The sequence below is a fragment of the Schistocerca cancellata genome, chromosome 11 (genome assembly GCF_023864275.1).
Source record: "Schistocerca cancellata isolate TAMUIC-IGC-003103 chromosome 11, iqSchCanc2.1, whole genome shotgun sequence".
Classification (NCBI taxonomy): Eukaryota; Metazoa; Arthropoda; class Insecta; order Orthoptera; family Acrididae; genus Schistocerca; species Schistocerca cancellata.
Genome location: NC_064636.1, coordinates 125,937,620 through 125,957,899, shown reverse-complemented (window position 1 = coordinate 125,957,899; position 20,280 = coordinate 125,937,620). Strand labels below are relative to the sequence as shown.

The window sequence follows — 20,280 nt, the reverse complement described above, 5'->3', positions numbered from 1 at the left end:
TCTGAACTTCAGTGGAAAAATTAAAACCCATCCTTCCTCAACGTTGGACTCTTCAATCTGCAGCGAAGTCAGCTCCTACTCATCCCAAAGCAGTTGCATTGGATTCAGCTCGGAATTCATGCCAGAATAGTACATTCATGGAATGTTGTTGTCCACAAACTCTCACGTGACAGATAATGATTTATTACAAGGAGCACTGTCTTGCTAATACACACAATGATACTGTATTGTATGCAGTACATAAAGCTGGAAAACGTGATTCATATGCTGTCGAATTCAGTGTTCTCTTAAGCCCAATAGGGGAATAATAACATAACCATGGATATACCCCATAATGTAACGCCATCTCCTCACTCCTTCACTTTTGGCATTACACAAAATGGCAGGTAATAGTCGTCAACGAAAAATAGAACCTTCCATCGGACTGCCACAGGTGATTCATCTGTCCGGACCATTCGTTTCCACTCATCCATCGTCCAGAGGCGTCACGCTTTACACCAACGTAAGTGTTGCTTAGCACTGACTGCAGATACCTGTGGCTCATTGGGGGGGGGGGGGGCTACTCGACCATTTTACCACCTTCTTTTTACCTCCCTGTGGACAGTCGTTGTGCTGGCTGCAGTGCTTCATGCGATTTTTTACAACGACCCTCCATAAAGCTCCATGGTCCCTATTGGTCAGTACATGGATCCTTTGCATTCCAACTTCACAAGGGCTACTGTGTAAGGGTTGAAATATAACTGGTACATTTGTTACTCAGGTCCACATTCGAAATTACTGAACCTCCCTGATGGACCCATTCTGCTATTTCTGGTTCTCTGCTGACAACACATATGTCTCTGCCTCCTTTTATACTGGCGGATCGTCCTTTAATTACATTTGTTTGTCAGTCACACATTAGATAGAGGTGTTTAGATAGTTTTGATCCTAGTGTGTAGCTTGTCCCCAATGTTATTCAATCTGTATATTGAGCAAGCAGTAAAGGAAACAAAAGAAATATTTGGAGTAGGAAATAAAAGAAATAAAAGGATTGACGTTTGCTGATGACATTGTAATTCTGTCAGGGACGGAAAAGGACCTACAAGAGCAGTTGAACAGAATGGACAGTGTCTTGAAAAGAGGATATGAGATGAACATCAACAAAAGCAAAACGAGGATAATGGAATATAGCCAAGTTAAATTAGGTGTTGCTGAGGGAATTAGATTACGAAATGAAACACTTAAAGTAGTAAATGAGTTTCGCTATATGGGGAGCAAAATAACTGATGATGGTCGAAACAGATATAATAAAAACTGTAGACTGGCAATCGCAAGGAAAGAGTTTCTGAAGAAGAGAACTCTGGTAACCGCGAGTATAGATTTAAGTGTCAGGAAGTCGTTTCTGAAAGTATTTGTATGGCGATATCCGTGAATGGAAGTGAAACTTGGACGATAAACAGTCTACACATGAGGGGAATAGAAGCTTTTGAAATGTGGTGCTACAGAAGAATGCAGTGGATTAGGTGGGTATATAATATAACTGATGACAAGGTACCGAACAGAATTGGGGAGAAGAGGAATTTGAGACACAACTTGAAGCAGGGATTGGTTGCTAGGAGATATTCTGAGACATCAAGGGATAACAAATTTAGTACTGGAGGGCAGTGAAGAGGCGAAAAATCTTAATCAGAGACCAAGAAATGAATACACAAAACAGATTCAGAAGGATGTAGGTTTCAGTAGTTACTTGGAGATTAATAAGCTTGCACCCAGTAGAGTAGCATGGAGAGCTGCATCAAAGCTGTCTCTGGACTGAAGACCGCAAGAACCTCAACAGTTTATGTTAATGCTGTCAGATCCTTAGTGTATTCACTCAGCCAAGATCCAGATTGCCCAGTAATTTGAATGGTATGAAAAGCGCATGAAATTCGATGTACGCTGACGTCCAAAATTAAAGCAACAAACTGAAATTTTTCGAGGTTGCGTTTATTTAGCCATAAATTAGTACAAACAGGCGATAGTGATGTAGGAAAAATGTTAAGAACAAAGAACTTAAACAACTACAATATGCATAAAGGTAGAAAAAAAATGTTCTTCGTTTTTTCCAACTTAACAGATTTGCACACACAATCCAAGAACTGGATAATGTGCTGAGCATAGGCTGTGACCACCTCTGGCTCATACAACCCTGACATCGACAGGGCAAGCTGTGAATGATGTCATCAATCTCACGTGGAGGCAATAACTCCATTCCTCCTGCAGAGCTACTCTCAAGTCTTATGGAATTGTTGGTGGATGCTTGTGTGATGCAACCCATCTCACTACTACATATATTTCGTATGCGTACTACAAACAATTTACAATAAATCCACACATTTTAGAATAATTTGTCCTCTATAAAATTTACAATATGACAATGCTAATAAAATTCATGGAAAACTATATACAGCATAATAAAATTTTATACAGTCTTTGTTTCACATGTCATTCTTCCAGAAGTCCACATATGCCCTCGCTACTTTGCTGCACGCCATCAGGTCTTGGGCCGTGCACGCTCTTGGATGGTTTAGTAACGGACACTGAAGCAGGTGGTTCATCGTCTGGATGTTCCCACACGGACACAAAGCACTTTCACTAACTCCCCACTTGTGCAGATTTCTGTTACATCTGTCCATTCCTGAACATAGCCTGTTCAGGGTTTTCCATCTCTCCCACACAAGTTCCGCACCTGATGGCAGCACTTCCTCAGAATCGTGTGAATATTCTTGTTGATAGTCTTTTTCTAGAAGTTATTGGTGAACCTGTGAGCAGTTCGGCTGAGTGGAGAAAACTACTTCTTGACGTAAGGCGTTTTGGTACCATTTGGTACGCATGGAGCAGACGACGTTGATTTTGAACCTGTTCTGTTCGTTTAATTCTGCTCTGTATTGAACGTCGGACATTTGGTGGAGCAATTCCTGACAAGCAGTATAGGTGTTCTACTCTTGTTGGCTTAAGACATCCAGTAATATGTCTACACATCTGGTTCAGGACAGTGTCCAGCTTGCAAACTCAGCAGCAGAGTAACAGAGCGCCATGGCGGTGGTGCAGAAAACTTTTGGATTAGGTCGGTCGACATTTTGATGTTGTTAGCTTTCCAAGTAAGTTATTCCGTGATTGGATTTCTGCCCTGCTCTTCTCAATGTGCCACTTGAATGACAGTGTCCTATCAACAGTAACTCCCAAATACACTGGGAGAGGGCAGTGTGTTAATCTTGTGCCATTCCACCAAACATTCAGTCCTTGATTCGCCTCTCTGTTGTTAACATGGAATAGGCAAGTCTGGCTCCTACTTGGATTGGGTTTCAACTGATTTTCATTGTAATAGTTGGTGAGATTTTCCAGGTTCTCAGCTAGAATTTCCTCAATATCCTTCTAGTTTTATGCCTGAGCTGCTATTGCCCTATCATCAGCATAAATGAAAGATCTTGACCAGGTACTAATAGGCTGCTCATTTGAATAAATATTGAGTAACATGGGGGCAAGAACACTGCTCTGGGCAAGCCCATCTTTTTGTAGTTGTAATCTCCCCACGGAAAATTACCCTCTACCACGCAATAATTAATAATGGTCAATCAAATCATCCACATTTATTTACGTATGAAAAGTATCTGAGCAGATTTTCTAGTAATATATGCGCCGACAGCTCGTCGACGCCAAGGTATTTTTCGAGTACGTTTATTCTTTGGAACAACAGAGGTACACAGGTGTATGCTCCATGGTCATTATAGTTATAGAAAGGGAGATAGAAAGAGAGAGAAAGGAACAGCTTCGGAAAGTATCGTTTGGAAGATTTTCGTATTGCAAAAGGAGATTTATTTACTCTTCTTCGCGATAAAGCGAGGCAGGAAAGTTTGTGCCGCTAGCGGGGTAGACAAAGAGAAAGAAGGACTTGTAAAAGTAAATTTCATGAGACTAAAAATCCACGGAAACGGAACATGTACGGAAATGGATTCAATATACAATTTTCCTCAGAAATAAGGTTTGTGACCATTTCATTTTAGAGTGAATGACGAATGCGTTCTCTGTCTGAATTGTTGATGATTGTCTGGGGCCTGTAATTAATTGGGAAGTTTCAGCTGTGACGAAGAGAGCCTGCAATCTCTGAGTTTTATTGAAATCGTCCAAAAAGGCTTCGTCCACATCTGAAATTTTAGATCTGTCGTAAACTGAACGAAGTGTTCAAAACGATCGATTTTTTCCCAACTGAATGCAGCGCTTAATAATAATAATAACGTATGTGAAGATCTTTTCTAGCAAGCCAGCCGCTGAATATTAAGAAGAAGGGCTCCACCAGAGATTTTAATAGGCTGATTTCATGTAACTTAAGACTTTCAGCAAAATCGATTTAAGTAGTAAGGGCATTCATTAGAATGGCCAATCCGTGACAGGACACGTTTTTGGACGTTGTTAAAATAATTTTGTTCTTTGTTTCATGTGAACTATGACGAGACAACTTAACGTGGAAAAGAGAAGAAATACTCGCAGGCGCATTATTTCTTCGACAAATAAAAGCAGCACGCTGGACGCAGAAAAGAGGCCAGATCTATAATTTTTTTGTAAACTTGATAGTATTGAGGAAGTAGTCGTAGATTTGAACATTTTCTAATTGTATTCGTAACAGAAGTACTTTTATTCACTTGCCCTAGTTGCATTTACCTGTATAAGTACCATAACAAAGTAGCCACAGAAGTATTCGTGTGAAGGGAGATATATATATGAGGAAGTAGTCGTAGATTTGAACATTTTCTAATTGTATTCGTAACAGAAGTACTTTTATTCACTTGCCCTAGTTGCATTTACCTGTATAAGTACCATAACAAAGTAGCCACAGAAGTATTCGTGTGAAGGGAGATATATATATATCTTGACGGTAGAACATTTAATGGTTTTAACGAGGGCAATGTTTAAGATGAGTCAAGCAGAGCAGAGCAATACGCAACAGCCTTCAGCTGTGAGCATTGATGATAATGATGTAGTAAGGAGTGTTGTAGAACCGATCGCTACAGATAGCGCAATAGAACGCCCGGTAGACACGGCGGGAGATGTATCAGCCAGTACGCAACATGGATTAGACCCATTGGTCATTATCATGAGGCAGATGCAGATGTTAACGGAGACCGTGAATAATATGAATACAAAATTAGCCTCAGTTACTGAAGGGCAGGAAAATATGAAAACTGACATTAACGCGAAATTAGCCTCAGTTACTGAAGGGCAGGAAAATATGAAAACTGACATTAACGCGAAATTAGCCTTAGTTACTGAAGGGCAAAACCATTTGAATACAAAATTAGCCTCAGTTACTGAAGGGCAAGAAAATTTGAAAACCGACATTAACGCGAAGTTCGCCGCAGTGAATGAAGGGCAAAATGATTTGAATACGAAGTTAGCATCAGTTACGGAAGGGCAGGAAAAGCTGAAAGCTGAGATTAAGCAGCAATTACACGACAGTTTTTCCGAATTAGAACAACGGATAGAGGCGAAGACAAAGGAACTTAAAGATCAGGCCGAAGAGACGGAACGAAAATTAACTGCACAAATCGAATTGGTTAAAGCTCAATGTGAGGAATCTACTCACCGCGTACGTGTAGAAATGAAGGAGTACGTGGCTATTAAGATAGATACCGTACGCGAACAGGTGGAAATGGTTCCGCAATTAGTACAAAAGCAAGATGCCATGTCGTGTGCAATTGCGCAACTTCCTGAATTGGCACGTACACAGACGAACATAAAGGAAAGTGTGGAACATCTGACAGAACGTCAAGACGTTATAGACCACCAGATTAATGTATTAACGGGTAAATTATCCGAAATCACATTAGAAAACAAAAGGCTAATGTGTGAAAACGTTGAGCATAATGTTAAAGAAGCATTCCAGAGTCTGTGCGGCAAACAGGAAGAGAATTTGTTTGCGAAAGGACTAGAGGAAGTGCGACAGCAGTTAGGTGCTGATCTCGAGCATTGGAAACAAACGATAGCAGAGTCGATACGCGTTTCACAACAAGGCTCAGAACAAAAAAAATACCGGCCAGCAGCAGAAGTTGCCAGCGACTATAGAGCCAGTTACTGCACATTCGCACACAATACCGACTTGTGTGAGTAACTCAAATATTAAATTGCCACGAGCTAGTTGTTCGCGTGAAGTTTTATCTGACGGAGATTACGAAAGCCTTTGCCATGCCGAAGAAAAAATGATAAAGCATCGGCAATTTCAGATTTTTAATACTGACAAAAGGGGGGTCCATCTGATTGTTTTTATTCGAAGTTTTAGAGGAGTTCTACCCAGAAATTGGTCGGAGTGGCAGAAGATCAGTTTCGTTACTGGGTATATACAAGGTTCGGGGGCGATATGGGCCTCGGATATGACTTCTGTTTGCTCGACCTATGACGATTTTGAGAAAGCGTTTTTAGCAAAGTTCTGGTCAGAAGGAGTACAGGAACGCCTAAGGCAGGAGGTGCTCTACCCAGAGCCTTTCTCCTTTTCGAAAGGAAGCCTTAGGAAGTATTTTGAAAAATATATAAATAAAACTAGATATTGGGACAGACCTATGCCTTTGCCAGACATAATAAACATACTTAAAGCAAGATTACCAACGAGCATCCGGAATCAATTAATTTACGGCAACGATAAAGACCTCGAGTCGTTCCTCACGACGTTAGATCATATAGATATTATAGAAGAGAACAACCAGAAAGCCCGTAACAACAGATTCCAATATCGGGAGATAGAACCTCCGCCAAATGGTAGGCAAAGGAACGCACAGAGATCGATAAATAGTGGAGAAACCCCTCAAAATCTCAATAATAATACCGGCAATAGTCTTGCGAGGGGCTATCCAAGGAACAACAGGAATGGGAAACGATATAATCCCGTATGGGGGAACGAAAGGAATTTCAGACCACAAGCTTGGAACAATAACAGTAATAGAAAGTGGAACCAACCGGGGGGAACAAACTCAAATAACCAACATCAGTGGGGACGGACATCCGCGAATCAACCGGTAATTACCGAAGTGACGGATGATGTCAACCAGCAAACAAATCAGGATCCAACAAACTTGTAAGGACCCACTCGTGCCCCGGAGGAGCAGTCAACAATTGGTTGTGGGGCAACAGGATATGTGTACCCATGCTAACGTATAATGATGGACGATTACTGGCAGATGAACTGACCGAGGACTTAGAACCACAAGATGAGAATAAGGAACAGGTGGCAGTAGGCGAAGTGCAAGTCATTTTGGAAACTGTACCTATAGTGGCAGTTTTAGACACAGCTGCAACCACAAATGTCATTTCGGAGTCTCTATTCAACAAGATCAGAAATATAAGACGAGTACCAATTTTTCCAGTTCAAAATTGCAAAATAATAGGCGCCGTTGGGGCTCGATCGGCGAATGTAAAAGTGCAGTCACTACTTAGTGTAGAAGTAGGAAATGTAGCAATATTAAGCACATTCCTTGTGGTGAAAAATTTGGTGGTAGACTGCATTATCGGAGTCGACAGCCTGCGTCAATACGGATGCAGAATAGATTTTAAAACAGGAAAAATTTGGTTAGATGTAAATAAACAAGAAATTGAATTGGACTTGTTGAAAAAAGAAAGCCTTACCAGAAAATATAATAGTGGGATCAGTGTGCAAGTAATCAGGACTGCACGAAATTCTAAACAGCACGTGAATAATGAGTTCAAAGTCAAAGGAGATTTCGGTCAATTAGTGGATGAGAAGTTAAATGAATCCGACTGCATCACGGAAGATCAGAAGAAGCAGCTCAAAGGGTTATTATCAGCGTATGAAAACGTGTTTGATGAAAGGCCAGGAGTGATTAAAGGATATATATGCCATCTCTACGTTAAGCCGCACGAAACGTATTGTAGAACTTTCTATACTGTTCCCTGGAGGTTAAAGGCTCAAGTTCAAAAGGAAATAGATCGCATGTTGAAATGGGGTTTGATCGAACCCTCTACAAGCCCATACTGCTCCCCACTGTTGGTTGTGCCAAAAGCAAATGGAACTGTGAGACTGGTACTCGACGCCAGGGAAATAAATAAAATTATAATTCCAGTGAGGACACACCCGGAAAACATAGACGAACTGATACAACGGTTCCAGGATGTCCAATATTTGACGAGCATCGATTTGCGGAGTTCTTATTGGCAAGTCAAGCTGGATGAGGTATCGAGGAAATATACAGCTTTCATTTATGCAGGAAGAAGTTACCAATTTACTGTAGTTCCTTTCGGGCTCAACATAAGTGCTGGAATTTTTATTGCAGCGCTAGATTACGCATTAGGCCCAGAACTACGAAGCAGGATAACAGTATTTGTTGATGATATGCTTATTGCATCGAAGACCTGGGAAGAGCATATTACTTTACTGAGGCGGGTGTTGGACGTTTTCAAAACCATGTGAATAACTGCTAACCTACAGAAATCACATTTTGCACTAAATAGAATCAAGTTCCTGGGGCATATAATTGACGCAAAGGGAATTTTACCGACCAAGGAGAAGCTAATGGCGATTAGTAAGTTTCCAACACCAAGAAATAGGAGGCAATTAAAAGGGTTTTTGGGTCTTGCATCATTTTTTAGATTTATCACGAATCAGGCCATGAATGCAGCAGCGCTGAATAGTTTGCTGAAGAAGGATGTGCCCTGGCTCTGGACATTAGAGTGTCAAGAAGCGTTCGAAGAGATAAAGAAGCAATTAGTAAATGCACCGCTTTTGTACCATCCGGACATGCAAGAGGAATTCTATTTGTCAACAGATTCGTCAAATGTGGGTCTTGGAGCGTGCCTTTTCCAAGTACCCAAGATAAATGGACAGCTTAACTTTTGTCCGATTGCGTTTGCTAGTCGTGTTTTGTCCAACTGTGAACGAACGTACACGACGACAGAATTGGAGGCTCTTGCGGTCGTCTGGGGATTTAAAAAATTTCACTATTACTTATATGGGTCGAAGACTATCGTATATTGCGATCACCAATCATTAACGTTTTTACAAACGTGTAAACTGTTACACCCCAGACTGGCTAGATGGACTCTCGCTCTGCAACAATACCAGTTTCAGATCGTACGTGTCTCAGGGCAGCAAAACATTATTGCGGACGCTCTATCAAGGTCACCGCAGGGTTTAACCAAAGAGATTGAAGTAAATAATTCCTCAGAATTCCCGATATTGCTGCTGCAGGAAAATCCATATAAGACGTACTACATCAATTTGTGTGTGCATATGGCCCAGTTACAGAAAAAGGATGCTCAATGGGGAAGTGTCATTCAAAGGTTACAACAGCAACCTTCGGATCAGATTGCAAATTATTACAAGCTAGTAAATGGCGTATTATTTTTCCGCTGTGGAAGGCCAAACAAAGTCCGTTGGTGTGTTTGTATACCTGAGGCACAAATAGAGAAACTTGTCTGGTTCACTCATTTGACCTGGGGACATTTCGGTGCGACAAAATGTGCAGACAAGATAAGTGGGTACTGTTATTTCCCCAACATAAAGCGCAGAGTGCACGAGGTCTTAAAGAGGTGCATAATCTGCCAAAAAACAAAGCCGGATTCAAAAGGGACTAAGCACCCATTATGCTCTATAGTAGTACAAGAACCAAAAGGATTAATTTCGTGCGATCTGTGTGGACCGTTACCTACTTCAAGAGGTGGTGTTAAATATGTGTCAGCATTTCTGGATGTGTGCACGAAATACGTAAAGCTATACCCGATAAAGACGGCTACAGCAAAAGTAATTGTATTAAGATTAATAAGAGATTATCTTCCACATGTGGGTATACCAAAGGCGATCATAAATGACAATGCTAAAATATTTACGGGACTCCGGTGGAAGCAGACTTTGTCTCAAGTAGGTGTGAAACACGTACTAACATCATTTTGCCACCCACAAGGTAATTTGGTGGAGAGGATTTTTAGAGAATTCAATCGATTTATGAGGACGTATTGCCATAATAAGCAAACTGCGTGGGCAAATTATGTGGAAGAGTTTGAGCAAATATACAATAACATGCCACACTCCTCAACTGGATATACACCTCGTGAATTGATGTTCGAAGAGAAGGAGGAAAACTTCTGGACTCACCATATCCCCAAAACTCAGGAAACCGAGATGCCTTGGGAAGAAAAAATAAGACAAGCTATCATAAATATGACGAAAAAGGCTGATCAAAGAAAACAACGATATGACAAATTGATCAAGAGGGTACAGACATACCATGTCGGCGAGAAGGTACTAGTCAAACGATATACCAAATCATCCGTAACAAAGAAAAGTATAAAGAAGTGGGAGTTACTATATACTGGACCATACATTATCCTACAAATTCCGAATCCTGGAGCTTATCTGTTAGCATACCCGGGATCGAACAAAATAAAAGGGTTATTTCCTCATAACGACTTAAAAAGATATAATGAAGATTAGAAGATAGGGAGGAATGGTGTTCCGAGTGACAGAGATGAACGCTCGTAAAAAATATAACAACAAACTGTGTGTGTGTAATGTTAAAAGCCTTTAAATTGAAATAGTTAGTTAGTGACATAGAGTATAGAAATAATGACTAATTAGTACTATTGAGGGTTGTAAAAAAGGATAGTGGAGATAGGCTTCACCTGTGGTTTGGGTGAACATAGAACTTTAGCATTGCTAATGTTATCAAGATGTATAAAAGATCTGACTGACCTTCAAGAAGAATAAAATGTTTCCCTGCAAATGACGCTGAATAATCTAAAGAGGTTCGAGTGAAGATTCGTATATAATCTCATGTGAACGCTTAAATGTGTAAATATGTGAATTGTGGTAGTGAATCGTGAGTGACGGTTAACGCCGCAACGATTATTTCCCGCGCAAAACAGTTGACGTCAGCGCGAGAATTAAAATCGATATAGACGATACAGATATTCTTTGTAAGAGACTCGCACCAAACGCGAGGATAAATTGATTCATGTTGAACTTTAAAAGGAATAGGTGGTATAATTAGAAGCTAAGAGTTTTAATTTTTTATTGAATGATTAAAGAAAGTAGTATTCATAGATTCACTAGTAATTTAATGGTTCGTGTTCATTTGGGAATTTTGTGTGAAAAATCCATTTCCATATATGAGCATGGATGAACGCCGTATCAATCAGAGAGTAAATGAAAGAAGTGAATCCGCATTCTTCAATGCTAATAACTTCTACATTTCAGCACTCAAGTGTAGAAATATATGTATTTAGAATAAAAAGTTTTTTTTTGAGTATAGCTAAATTATATGACTTATCAAAGAAATATGGATGATGTCTTGAAATAAAATGAACTACACTTTCCATTATTCGATAATTTGAATCCAAAATCTATAGTCAGTTACATGAATCCTTTAAATTACGAAGAACAAATCAGTCACAGAAAATCTGTTAAAACTTTTGGACTTATAAGCACAAGTGGGGAGGCAAAGTCAAAAGGAGTATTCAAACGAGAGTAAATCGGATGATGCTTTTGGCAACATCATTAATTAAGAGGTGAATTCCTTGAAGTACGTCGTAACAAAAAGGATCCATGAAGCCACAAGGATTTTGCTTTCAAAAAGGAGAATCTTGGACGGTGCTACCTAATCAGTTCTCTTACAGGAAGAGTTTCCCTTTTGGTCATTGCTAATCCTTTTGGAATGAATGTTGCATGTGAATTCGAGTATCCCTGTCCCTTCTACTCTTCCCATTGTGGGCCGCGTAGAAGATCAACGACAGAGGGGGCCGCATAGAAGACCGACTACAACTGTGGACGTCGGGGTCATGCAAGACCCGGGGGAGTTTAGCACCGCAAGATATATTGTCCTAGAAGCAAGATTGTAAAACGCAAATTCACGTTATTTATTGTAAAACGTTTTTTTTGCTAGAGGCACAAACTACTCTTCTCCAAATCGTGGTACTAATTAGGCCCTATCTTTCCTTTAGAGATAAATTTCAAAATTATTTTTGTTCTTCTATAGGCTTTCCTATCTTCTATGTACCGTAGGCTGGGGGTCTAAGCTTAAGAGGTTTTCCAAGGTTTCCCTGCTTAAGAAAGTTCCCGAATGGGTAGACCCTGACATACGTTCATGAAAGATCATCTTCCTTGGTTGTGCACAGCAAACATAACACCTAGATGCACGTAAAAGTAATACAGCCGCGGTACCGGTCTCTTCATTTCTTCTGTCTTCGACATTTCTTTTCTTCGTCTAGTTCAAACACAATATTCTTTTTCAGTCGGAGGACTGACAATCATCACTTCCGGGTTATCCACGCTAATAGATAGCTCGCGAAGTGTGTTCGGTGAATAAAAATTGACCTCACAAACTTCGCTCGCTGCGAGGGGCATTGTAATCTCCCCACGGAAAATTACCCTCTACCACGCAATAATTAATAATGGTCAATCAAGTCATCCACATTTATTTACGTATGAAAAGTATCTGAGCAGATTTTCTAGTAATATATGCGCCGACAGCTCGTCGACGCCAAGGTATTTTTCGAGTACGTTTATTCTTTGGAACAACAGAGGTACACAGGTGTATGCTCCATGGTCATTATAGTTATAGAAAGGGAGATAGAAAGAGAGAGAAAGGAACAGCTTCGGAAAGTATCGTTTGGAAGATTTTCGTATTGCAAAAGGAGATTTATTTACTCTTCTTCGCGATAAAGCGAGGCAGGAAAGTTTGTGCCGCTAGCGGGGTAGACAAAGAGAAAGAAGGACTTGTAAAAGTAAATTTCATGAGGCTAAAAATCCACGGAAACGGAACATGTACGGAAATGGATTCAATATACAATTTTCCTCAGAAATAAGGTTTGTGACCATTTCATTTTAGAGTGAATGACGAATGCGTTCTCTGTCTGAATTGTTGATGATTGTCTGGGGCCTGTAATTAATTGGGAAGTTTCAGCTGTGACGAAGAGAGCCTGCAATCTCTGAGTTTTATTGAAATCGTCCAAAAAGGCTTCGTCCACATCTGAAATTTTAGATCTGTCGTAAACTGAACGAAGTGTTCAAAACGATCGATTTTTTCCCAACTGAATGCAGCGCTTAATAATAATAATAATAACGTATGTGAAGATCTTTTCTAGCAAGCCAGCCGCTGAATATTAAGAAGAAGGGCTCCACCAGAGATTTTAATAGGCTGATTTCATGTAACTTAAGACTTTCAGCAAAATCGATTTAAGTAGTAAGGGCATTCGTTAGATAGTCTCCATCTACTCTTGCTACCTTGGAATTCAACAAACTACCTTCTGTTAAATAGAACTGATTCGAGTACAGCAGTCAATTGAGGGCTTTTTGTCGTTTTTTGCAATTTTGCAATGACATTTCTGAGGTTGATGGTATGATATGCTTCCATAAAATCAATAAACACCATCCCTGTAGTAAGTCTTTTCTCAAACCCATCTCCAATATAGTGGGTTGGGCTGAGAGCTTGATTGGTACAAGATTTACCAGGCCGAAATCCTGCTTGCTCTTTTATTAAGGTGCCCTCAGTAAGCTCTTTGAATCTGCTTAGTATCAAACAGGTTGTGTGTTGTGCACAACAGAGAGATTGGCCGATAACTCTTAGGATCTTCTGGGTCCTTACCAGGCTTAAGAATTGTAGTTATTTTTGCCTGTGCCGGCCATAGTGGCCGAGCGGTTCTAGGCGCTGCAGTCTGGAACCGCGCGACCGCTACGGTCGCAGGTTCGAATCCTGCCTCGGGCATGGATGTGTGTGATGTCCTTAGGTTAGTTAGGTTTAACTAGTTCTAAGTTCTAGGGGACTGATGACCTCAGAAGTTAAGTCCCATAGTGCTCATAGCCATTTGAACCATTTTTTTTTTATTTTTGCTTGTCTGTAGATTTCAGGAATTCGTCCAGTTGCCCAACAGCAGTTCATAAACTCCAACAGCCACAATTTAGAGCGAACACCAAGACGTATTATCCGTTCATTTTCAATATCATCTAGACCTGTGGCCTTACCAGTCTTTAAACTTTTGATTGCTTCTTTCAGTTCTGATATTATAAATTTATGATCGAGTGTATCATTATTTTCTTCTAGGAAAGCATTTAGTCTACTCGTATGCCCTTTCTTCAGTCTGTGTTTCGCTTTAGCGTTTTTCTGCAGTTGGGAGGCTATTTGGTTTGCTGTACCGCCAGCAAAGCCTGGTGTACCTGCAGGTATACCATCTAATCTTTGAGCAGTCTCTACGTTTTCCGACTACTGTGTGTCATGTTAATGCTTTATACAGTGTGTTACCACTTCTGTCTTCTATTTTCAATCATTGTTGTTATTACTTCTTTGCCTGCCCCCATTGTTTATGGGGAGAATGGGTTGGCGTCATAAAGACCACAATACGTTTCGTATTTCTCTTTTGTCTCTTCGCTGTAGCCTTGAATGTACGATTTTCTACATCCTCTCGTGTACTCTGCCGTGCACAGTATTTTAAAGCTTTAACAAACTCACTTAAGCTTTCTGGTAGAGGTGCGTATCCGCGATATGCTCTATGGGATTCAAATTGGGAGATCGAGCTTAGCATCCCAGGTGTGCAATATCTTCCATTTCCAAGAAAACTTCAATCAGCTGATCTCTATGGGGCATACCTCTATCGTCCATCAATACGAAGTGGTAGGCCACAGCACCTCTCAACGACGGTATATGAGGTTCCAAGATCTCGTCACGATACCTGACTGGAGTTAAGCATTGCCAATTCACCCATACAATGTCATGAAGAGGTGTTCAGGTAGTCCACATAATCGCTGAGGACACCATTAAAGAACCTCCCTGATATCAGTCTCTTTCGCAAGATATTTGGGTCATGAAATCCTGTTACACGTTCCCTCCATATGAAAATCCGCCGAGAATCACTCTCCAGACCATTTTGGGACTCACGAGTGAACATTGGCCCACTGTTGGGCCATTCGGTGGGATGTTGATGACTTCACTCTACACATTTCTTTCTGTGAAGTTCAGAGGTACATAAACCACGGGCCCCTGACAATAAGTGGCACTCTGGTGAGATCTCCTGTATAACGTCTGCCTAGATACAACACATCCAGTGCATCCTGCGAGGTGAGGTGCCTGTTGCCGTGTAGTAGTACCGTGATGCCCTTTCAATGAAATAACGGTCCTCCCTTTCTCTTATCACATGTGGTCTGCCCTCGTCTTCGAGATACAGTTTCCGTCTCTACGAACAGTCGCCACATCTGAGAAACGACAGTGTGATTCACATTAAGCCATCGGGCCACATCAGGTTGTGACTGTCCTCCTCCCATACTTCCTATGGCCCTCCACTGCGGAGAGCCTGGAATGCGTCTTTTCTGTACCATACTGCACCATCTGTGACTGTGTCTACAGCGACTGCGGATGTGGGAGTACCCATCAACCACTACCCAATTGCTAGCTGCACTGACTTCGTCGTGGGCGTGGTTGTCCGTTGACTGGAATGCCAACTTCCGTGTAGAACACGGTTGTGCAGACATCTGTTGACATTTTGCATGATTACATCGTGAATTGGACACAGGATGGGAAATCGCAGTTAGAGGCTTTAATTTTGGACACTAGTGCATTGCGGTAACCTTCTTGACTTTTAGGGACTCATCACAGTTCTGCTTCTGCCATAGTGTTTCCTCCTCGGGCGTGTGTGTTTGGGGCTGTAAGTATTCTCCTTTTGTTGCAGGGATCTTTCTGGAGCAGAGAAGGGCAAGTTGCTGATTGCGGCAGCTAAGGAGGGGTCAGTGAGCAAGGTGCGAACGTTGCTGATAGTGGGGGCGGACGTGGAGGCGAAGGACGAGAACCAGCAGAACTCACTGCACTGGGCAGCAGCCAGGGGATACGTGGAGGTGGCGAGGCGTCTGCTGGAGGATGGAGCTGATGTCAACGCCAGGGACCGCTGGCAGAACACGCCTCTGCATCAGGCTGCATGGAATGGCCACGCACCAGTGGTGCGGCTGCTGGCAGCATCCTTTGCCAACCATGACGCCAGTGATGAAAGTGGGAACACACCACTGCACGATGCGGCACGGCGTGGCCACACTGACGTGGCGACTGCGCTACTGGAGGCAGGGGCCGACAGAGAAGTCAGGAATGACAATGGGGACACGCCGCTGGACCTAGCCAAGCGGAACAACCACCAGCGGCTCGTAGACATCCTAGGATCAAGCTAAATATAGTGCAAACGACTCTGAAGTAAAATAAAAAAAAGCCTTCTATGTGACCTTTGTTACTTATAAAATAAAGAATACAGAAAAGTATATCCTGCAGCCTTGGTTTGCACCCATATTTAAATAGTACATACAACGACTCAAGTACCATTACACCAAGAGTACTTATAGACTACTATAAGTTCAAAGAGGGCCTCTCCTTTTGCTGAAAATTCAAAACAAACTGAATAATTCTCGATTACTAATGAACAGTTTTCTACAATATTTTTTTACTGAAAAATACTTTTTAGGTGCATGTTTGGTGCTATGTGGAACTTATATAAAACTCTGATGAATTTCCTTATATCCAGATTGCTGACATATAAGCTCTGCACTTAAAATACATCTTCATTTGAGATCTTTCACTGAATTTACTTCTGTACCTCAAGTGCTGACAGTCCAGCAACTTGTGTCTGCAGTTAAAAAGTTGTATTATTACCAGTACTTACAACACATTAGTTCCGATTCCAGACTGAATTTTGTTGTATACTGCCAAGCTGTCGAATACCGTTGGCTTAGGAAATCTCCTTCTCGGATCACTAGACAATAGTTCTAGCAAATCGTAATAGTTTCATTACGAAATGAATCAATGACAATACTTAACTCTGACAATAACAAAGAAGTGTTGCAAGCAAAGGGCGACATGCAAGAAAGAAATCTCTTCAGTATACACAATTCCCGAGTCACTGGTCTTGATGTGACTAATCTCTGATGTAGAAGTGGCCGCAACAAGCTGGGAGTGTGCGCATGTTCTCTTCCCGTGAAGGCCGCAGCTGTCGCGTTGTCGTCCTGGACAGAGGTCGGTCAGCGTGATATTGGGTGACGTCTTCTTCACAGCCCTGTCTGCTCCCTAGTTCCCGACAAGTGTGCAGGCGCTTGACTTTACGCTATAACATTCCTCCCCACAAAACGACGAACCGTCGTCGTATAAGGAGCGCGACAACGGGAGGGAAGGCAGGAGCGTGGATGCTGCGATGGACTGGAAACTGTAGCTGCAGCGGACGTCGCGCTTCCAGTTGAAGCCCGCAATCTGGCCTGCGCTCAGGTGGAAACGTCCCCCGGAAAACGCACAGAATGGCACGTATCCAACTCCTGAGACCCATAACCAGGTGGAGAAGCCGCAAACTGCTGCGGCGTTGGCGGGTCCAGCTCCATCGGTTGGACGAGAGGAGGCGAAGGGGGCGACGCCTCTGTCTCCATGGGGTCGTCCCTCGGTGTCGTCACGACACCCTTTGACAGCTGCTGTGGCCACACTGTCTCGGTGTCTGTGAATCTGGGGGAAGAGATACACAAGGATCACTGAGCACATTACAGTGGCGAATTTGATCCTGATGTCGGCGCTGCAATCCGTCTGGGCCTGAAATGCGATACACACAAGAACCAAGACGACGAACGATCTCGCCTCGCGCCCACCGTCTGCGTTCGACGCCGGATATTGAGGATGGTGGAGCAGGTGGAGCAGTGTCCGCCAGCGATGGTCCATCTTGTGGATGCGAACGATAGGAGGTGAGAAACCGTTGCTATAAGCGTATACCACAAGCAACCAAAAAGATCCCACAAAATCTATGTGCACACGTTGCCATGGTAATTGCGACTTAGGCCAAGAAGAGAATTTTTATGTTGGAGCAGACCGAATTTCCCCACATGCGTGACGCTGTTCTATTTGGCTGTCCGTACTCTTCCAAGTCCAGTCACGATGCGCTAACTGTTTCGTAATAATCCCCCAGCGTCAGTCCACTGTCATTTTGAACAAGAATCACCCCTCGCTTTATAGCGAGGCTATGTCGACGTGCAAAGCATTGACGCACGAAGAAGTTCTTAATGCTATACTATGAGCGAGGCAAAATTGTGCGAATGTAGTTTAGCAGAATGTCCAAATCTGAATCAGCTTCCGTGGCTTGTGCAATTTTCCTCTTGTTCGGGAGAAAGGTTGAAGCAATTCAGAATCCTGACCATCGATGTGACAACAAGATCCTGCAGAAGCGTCAAAGTCTGTATCAGGGTCAATCGGAAGACGTGAAAATGCGTCCGAATTACCACGTTATTCTGTCATAAGATTTACAATCTCGTACTGATATTGAGACAACAACAAAGCCCATCATTGCAATTTTTGTCCAGTAGGTACAACGACTGCTAAGGCTTGTGATACGTTACTAAGTAGAATTTCATGCCATACAAATAGTGGTGGAATTTGGTGACACCATGCACAATAGCCGGTGCCCCTCTCTCTATTCGTGAATAATTACAATGAGCTTTGGAAAACACTATTGATGCGAATGCAACAGGCCTGTCTTTATCACCAAATCTATGTGAAAGAACTGCACCGAGTCCATAAGAGGGAGCGTCAACTGGCAATACAGTTGATTTGTCAGGATGAAAGTCAACTAAGCATCGATCACTGAGCAACGCATCTTAAAGTTCTCGAAAAGCTACTTGGCACTTATCTGTTCAAACAAAGGGGACATTCTTGCGACGCAAGCGGTCGAATAGAGCTCCAATTTCTGCAGCATTCGGTATTAACCCAGAATAATAGTTCATTTTCCCTAAAACTGACTGCAATTCTGTGACATTGCGAGGAACTGGCAGGTCTCGTATGACTAACAAATGCTACTGAAGAGGATGTAAACCTTGACTGTTTATGACATGACCAACATACTGTAACTCATGTTTAAAAAAGAATTACACTTGTCCAGTCTACACTTTAGTCCTCCATCAGGTAACACACAAAGCACGCAAATCTGCAGTGTGTTCTTCAGGTGTACGACCTGCTACAACAATATCGTCCAAATAGTTTCAACAGTTTGGCACTTGAGCAGTCAGCTGTTCCTAATAACATTGGAAAACATCATGTGTGGAAGAACTGCCATTAGGCAAACGCAAATATTTAAACAAGCCCAAATGAGTATTCACTATACACACTTTTCGAGATTCTTCATCGAGCGTTATTTGAAGACGCGCATCACACAAATCAATTTTTGAATAGTAGCGACCAGCGCCTAATCTATCAAAGAGATCCTCTGAGCGAGGTAAGGAGTAAGTATGAATCACAGTTTGTGGGTTGACCATGTACTTGAAGTCGAGGCAGAGGCGAACACGACCTGAAAGTTTGGAAGAAAAACCAATGGAATTGCCCACTGACTAGCTTGTATGGGAACAATAGCTCCGCTAGCTTGCAAGCCTTTATTTCCAGTTGCTATTTCGCCAAGTAATGCAATAGGAACAGTTTTAGCCTGGTAAAATTTCGGTTGATCACTGTCATTCAGAGTAGACTAATATGTGGAACAAAACTGTTAGCCTTGCCGAAACGTTCAGAAATGAGTTAACGGAATTCTTTTAGCAAACTAGCTACACTGTCTTTAGCAGTGAATGCATTGACTGCCAACACATTGTACTGAATTTGAAAGCCAAACAAATCAAATGAATCAAGGCCAAATAACTTCTCACAATCGCATGATTGTACCACAGTGAAAGTTAAAGTTCACTAATGTGAGCGATACATGGCAGGCAAAGTACATATTCTGAGAACGGGAATGGCTTGTCTGTTATAAGCTATCAGGTACATGCTAGGTTTATACAGGCGTGGGGAACCTAAAAGTTACGATTCAGCGATGTTACTGAGGCACTTGTGTACAACTGAAATTTCACATGTTTTCCACTAGTGTGCAAATGAACAATAAGTCTGCCCACAAACTTTTTGTGCCCACTGAAGATACTGCACTGCAGAAACTAGTCGCTTGCTAGTTATGCAGATGCCTGTAGCAGGCTTTGACTACAATGCATTGATTACATGGGCCTTGTGACTACAATTTAGTTTATGTTTGTTCTATTGCATACATAAGGATTGTACATGACCTTTCTTCCCCAAGCATAACACTGTGATTGTGTAAACAGGCTGTCTTGGCGTCTGTGAACAGCACCATGGGCATGACTTCACTCTGTATGCCTGTGTAGAGAGCTCTTTACATGGCGTGGCGCTCGCTAGTGGATGCTGCCTAATGGGCCTGTCGGGAGCAAGGGTCTCAAAAATGGTTGAAATGGCTCTGAGCACTATGGGACTTAACTTCTGAGGTCATCAGTCCCCGAAA

At 42.1% G+C, this 20,280-nt stretch overlaps 1 protein-coding gene across 1 annotated transcript in view; it reads left to right on the top strand.

The window, feature by feature from the left end:
* LOC126108701 (serine/threonine-protein phosphatase 6 regulatory ankyrin repeat subunit A-like) overlaps nt 1-16,246 on the top strand; it is a 127,836-nt gene extending 111,590 nt beyond the window's left edge. The window contains exon 6 of the mRNA XM_049914018.1: nt 15,673-16,246. Within this exon, the coding sequence (XP_049769975.1) occupies nt 15,673-16,159 (487 nt within the window). The 3' untranslated portion in view covers nt 16,160-16,246. The remainder of the gene's footprint in view (nt 1-15,672) is intronic.
* The last annotated feature ends 4,034 nt before the right edge of the window (nt 16,247-20,280 follow it).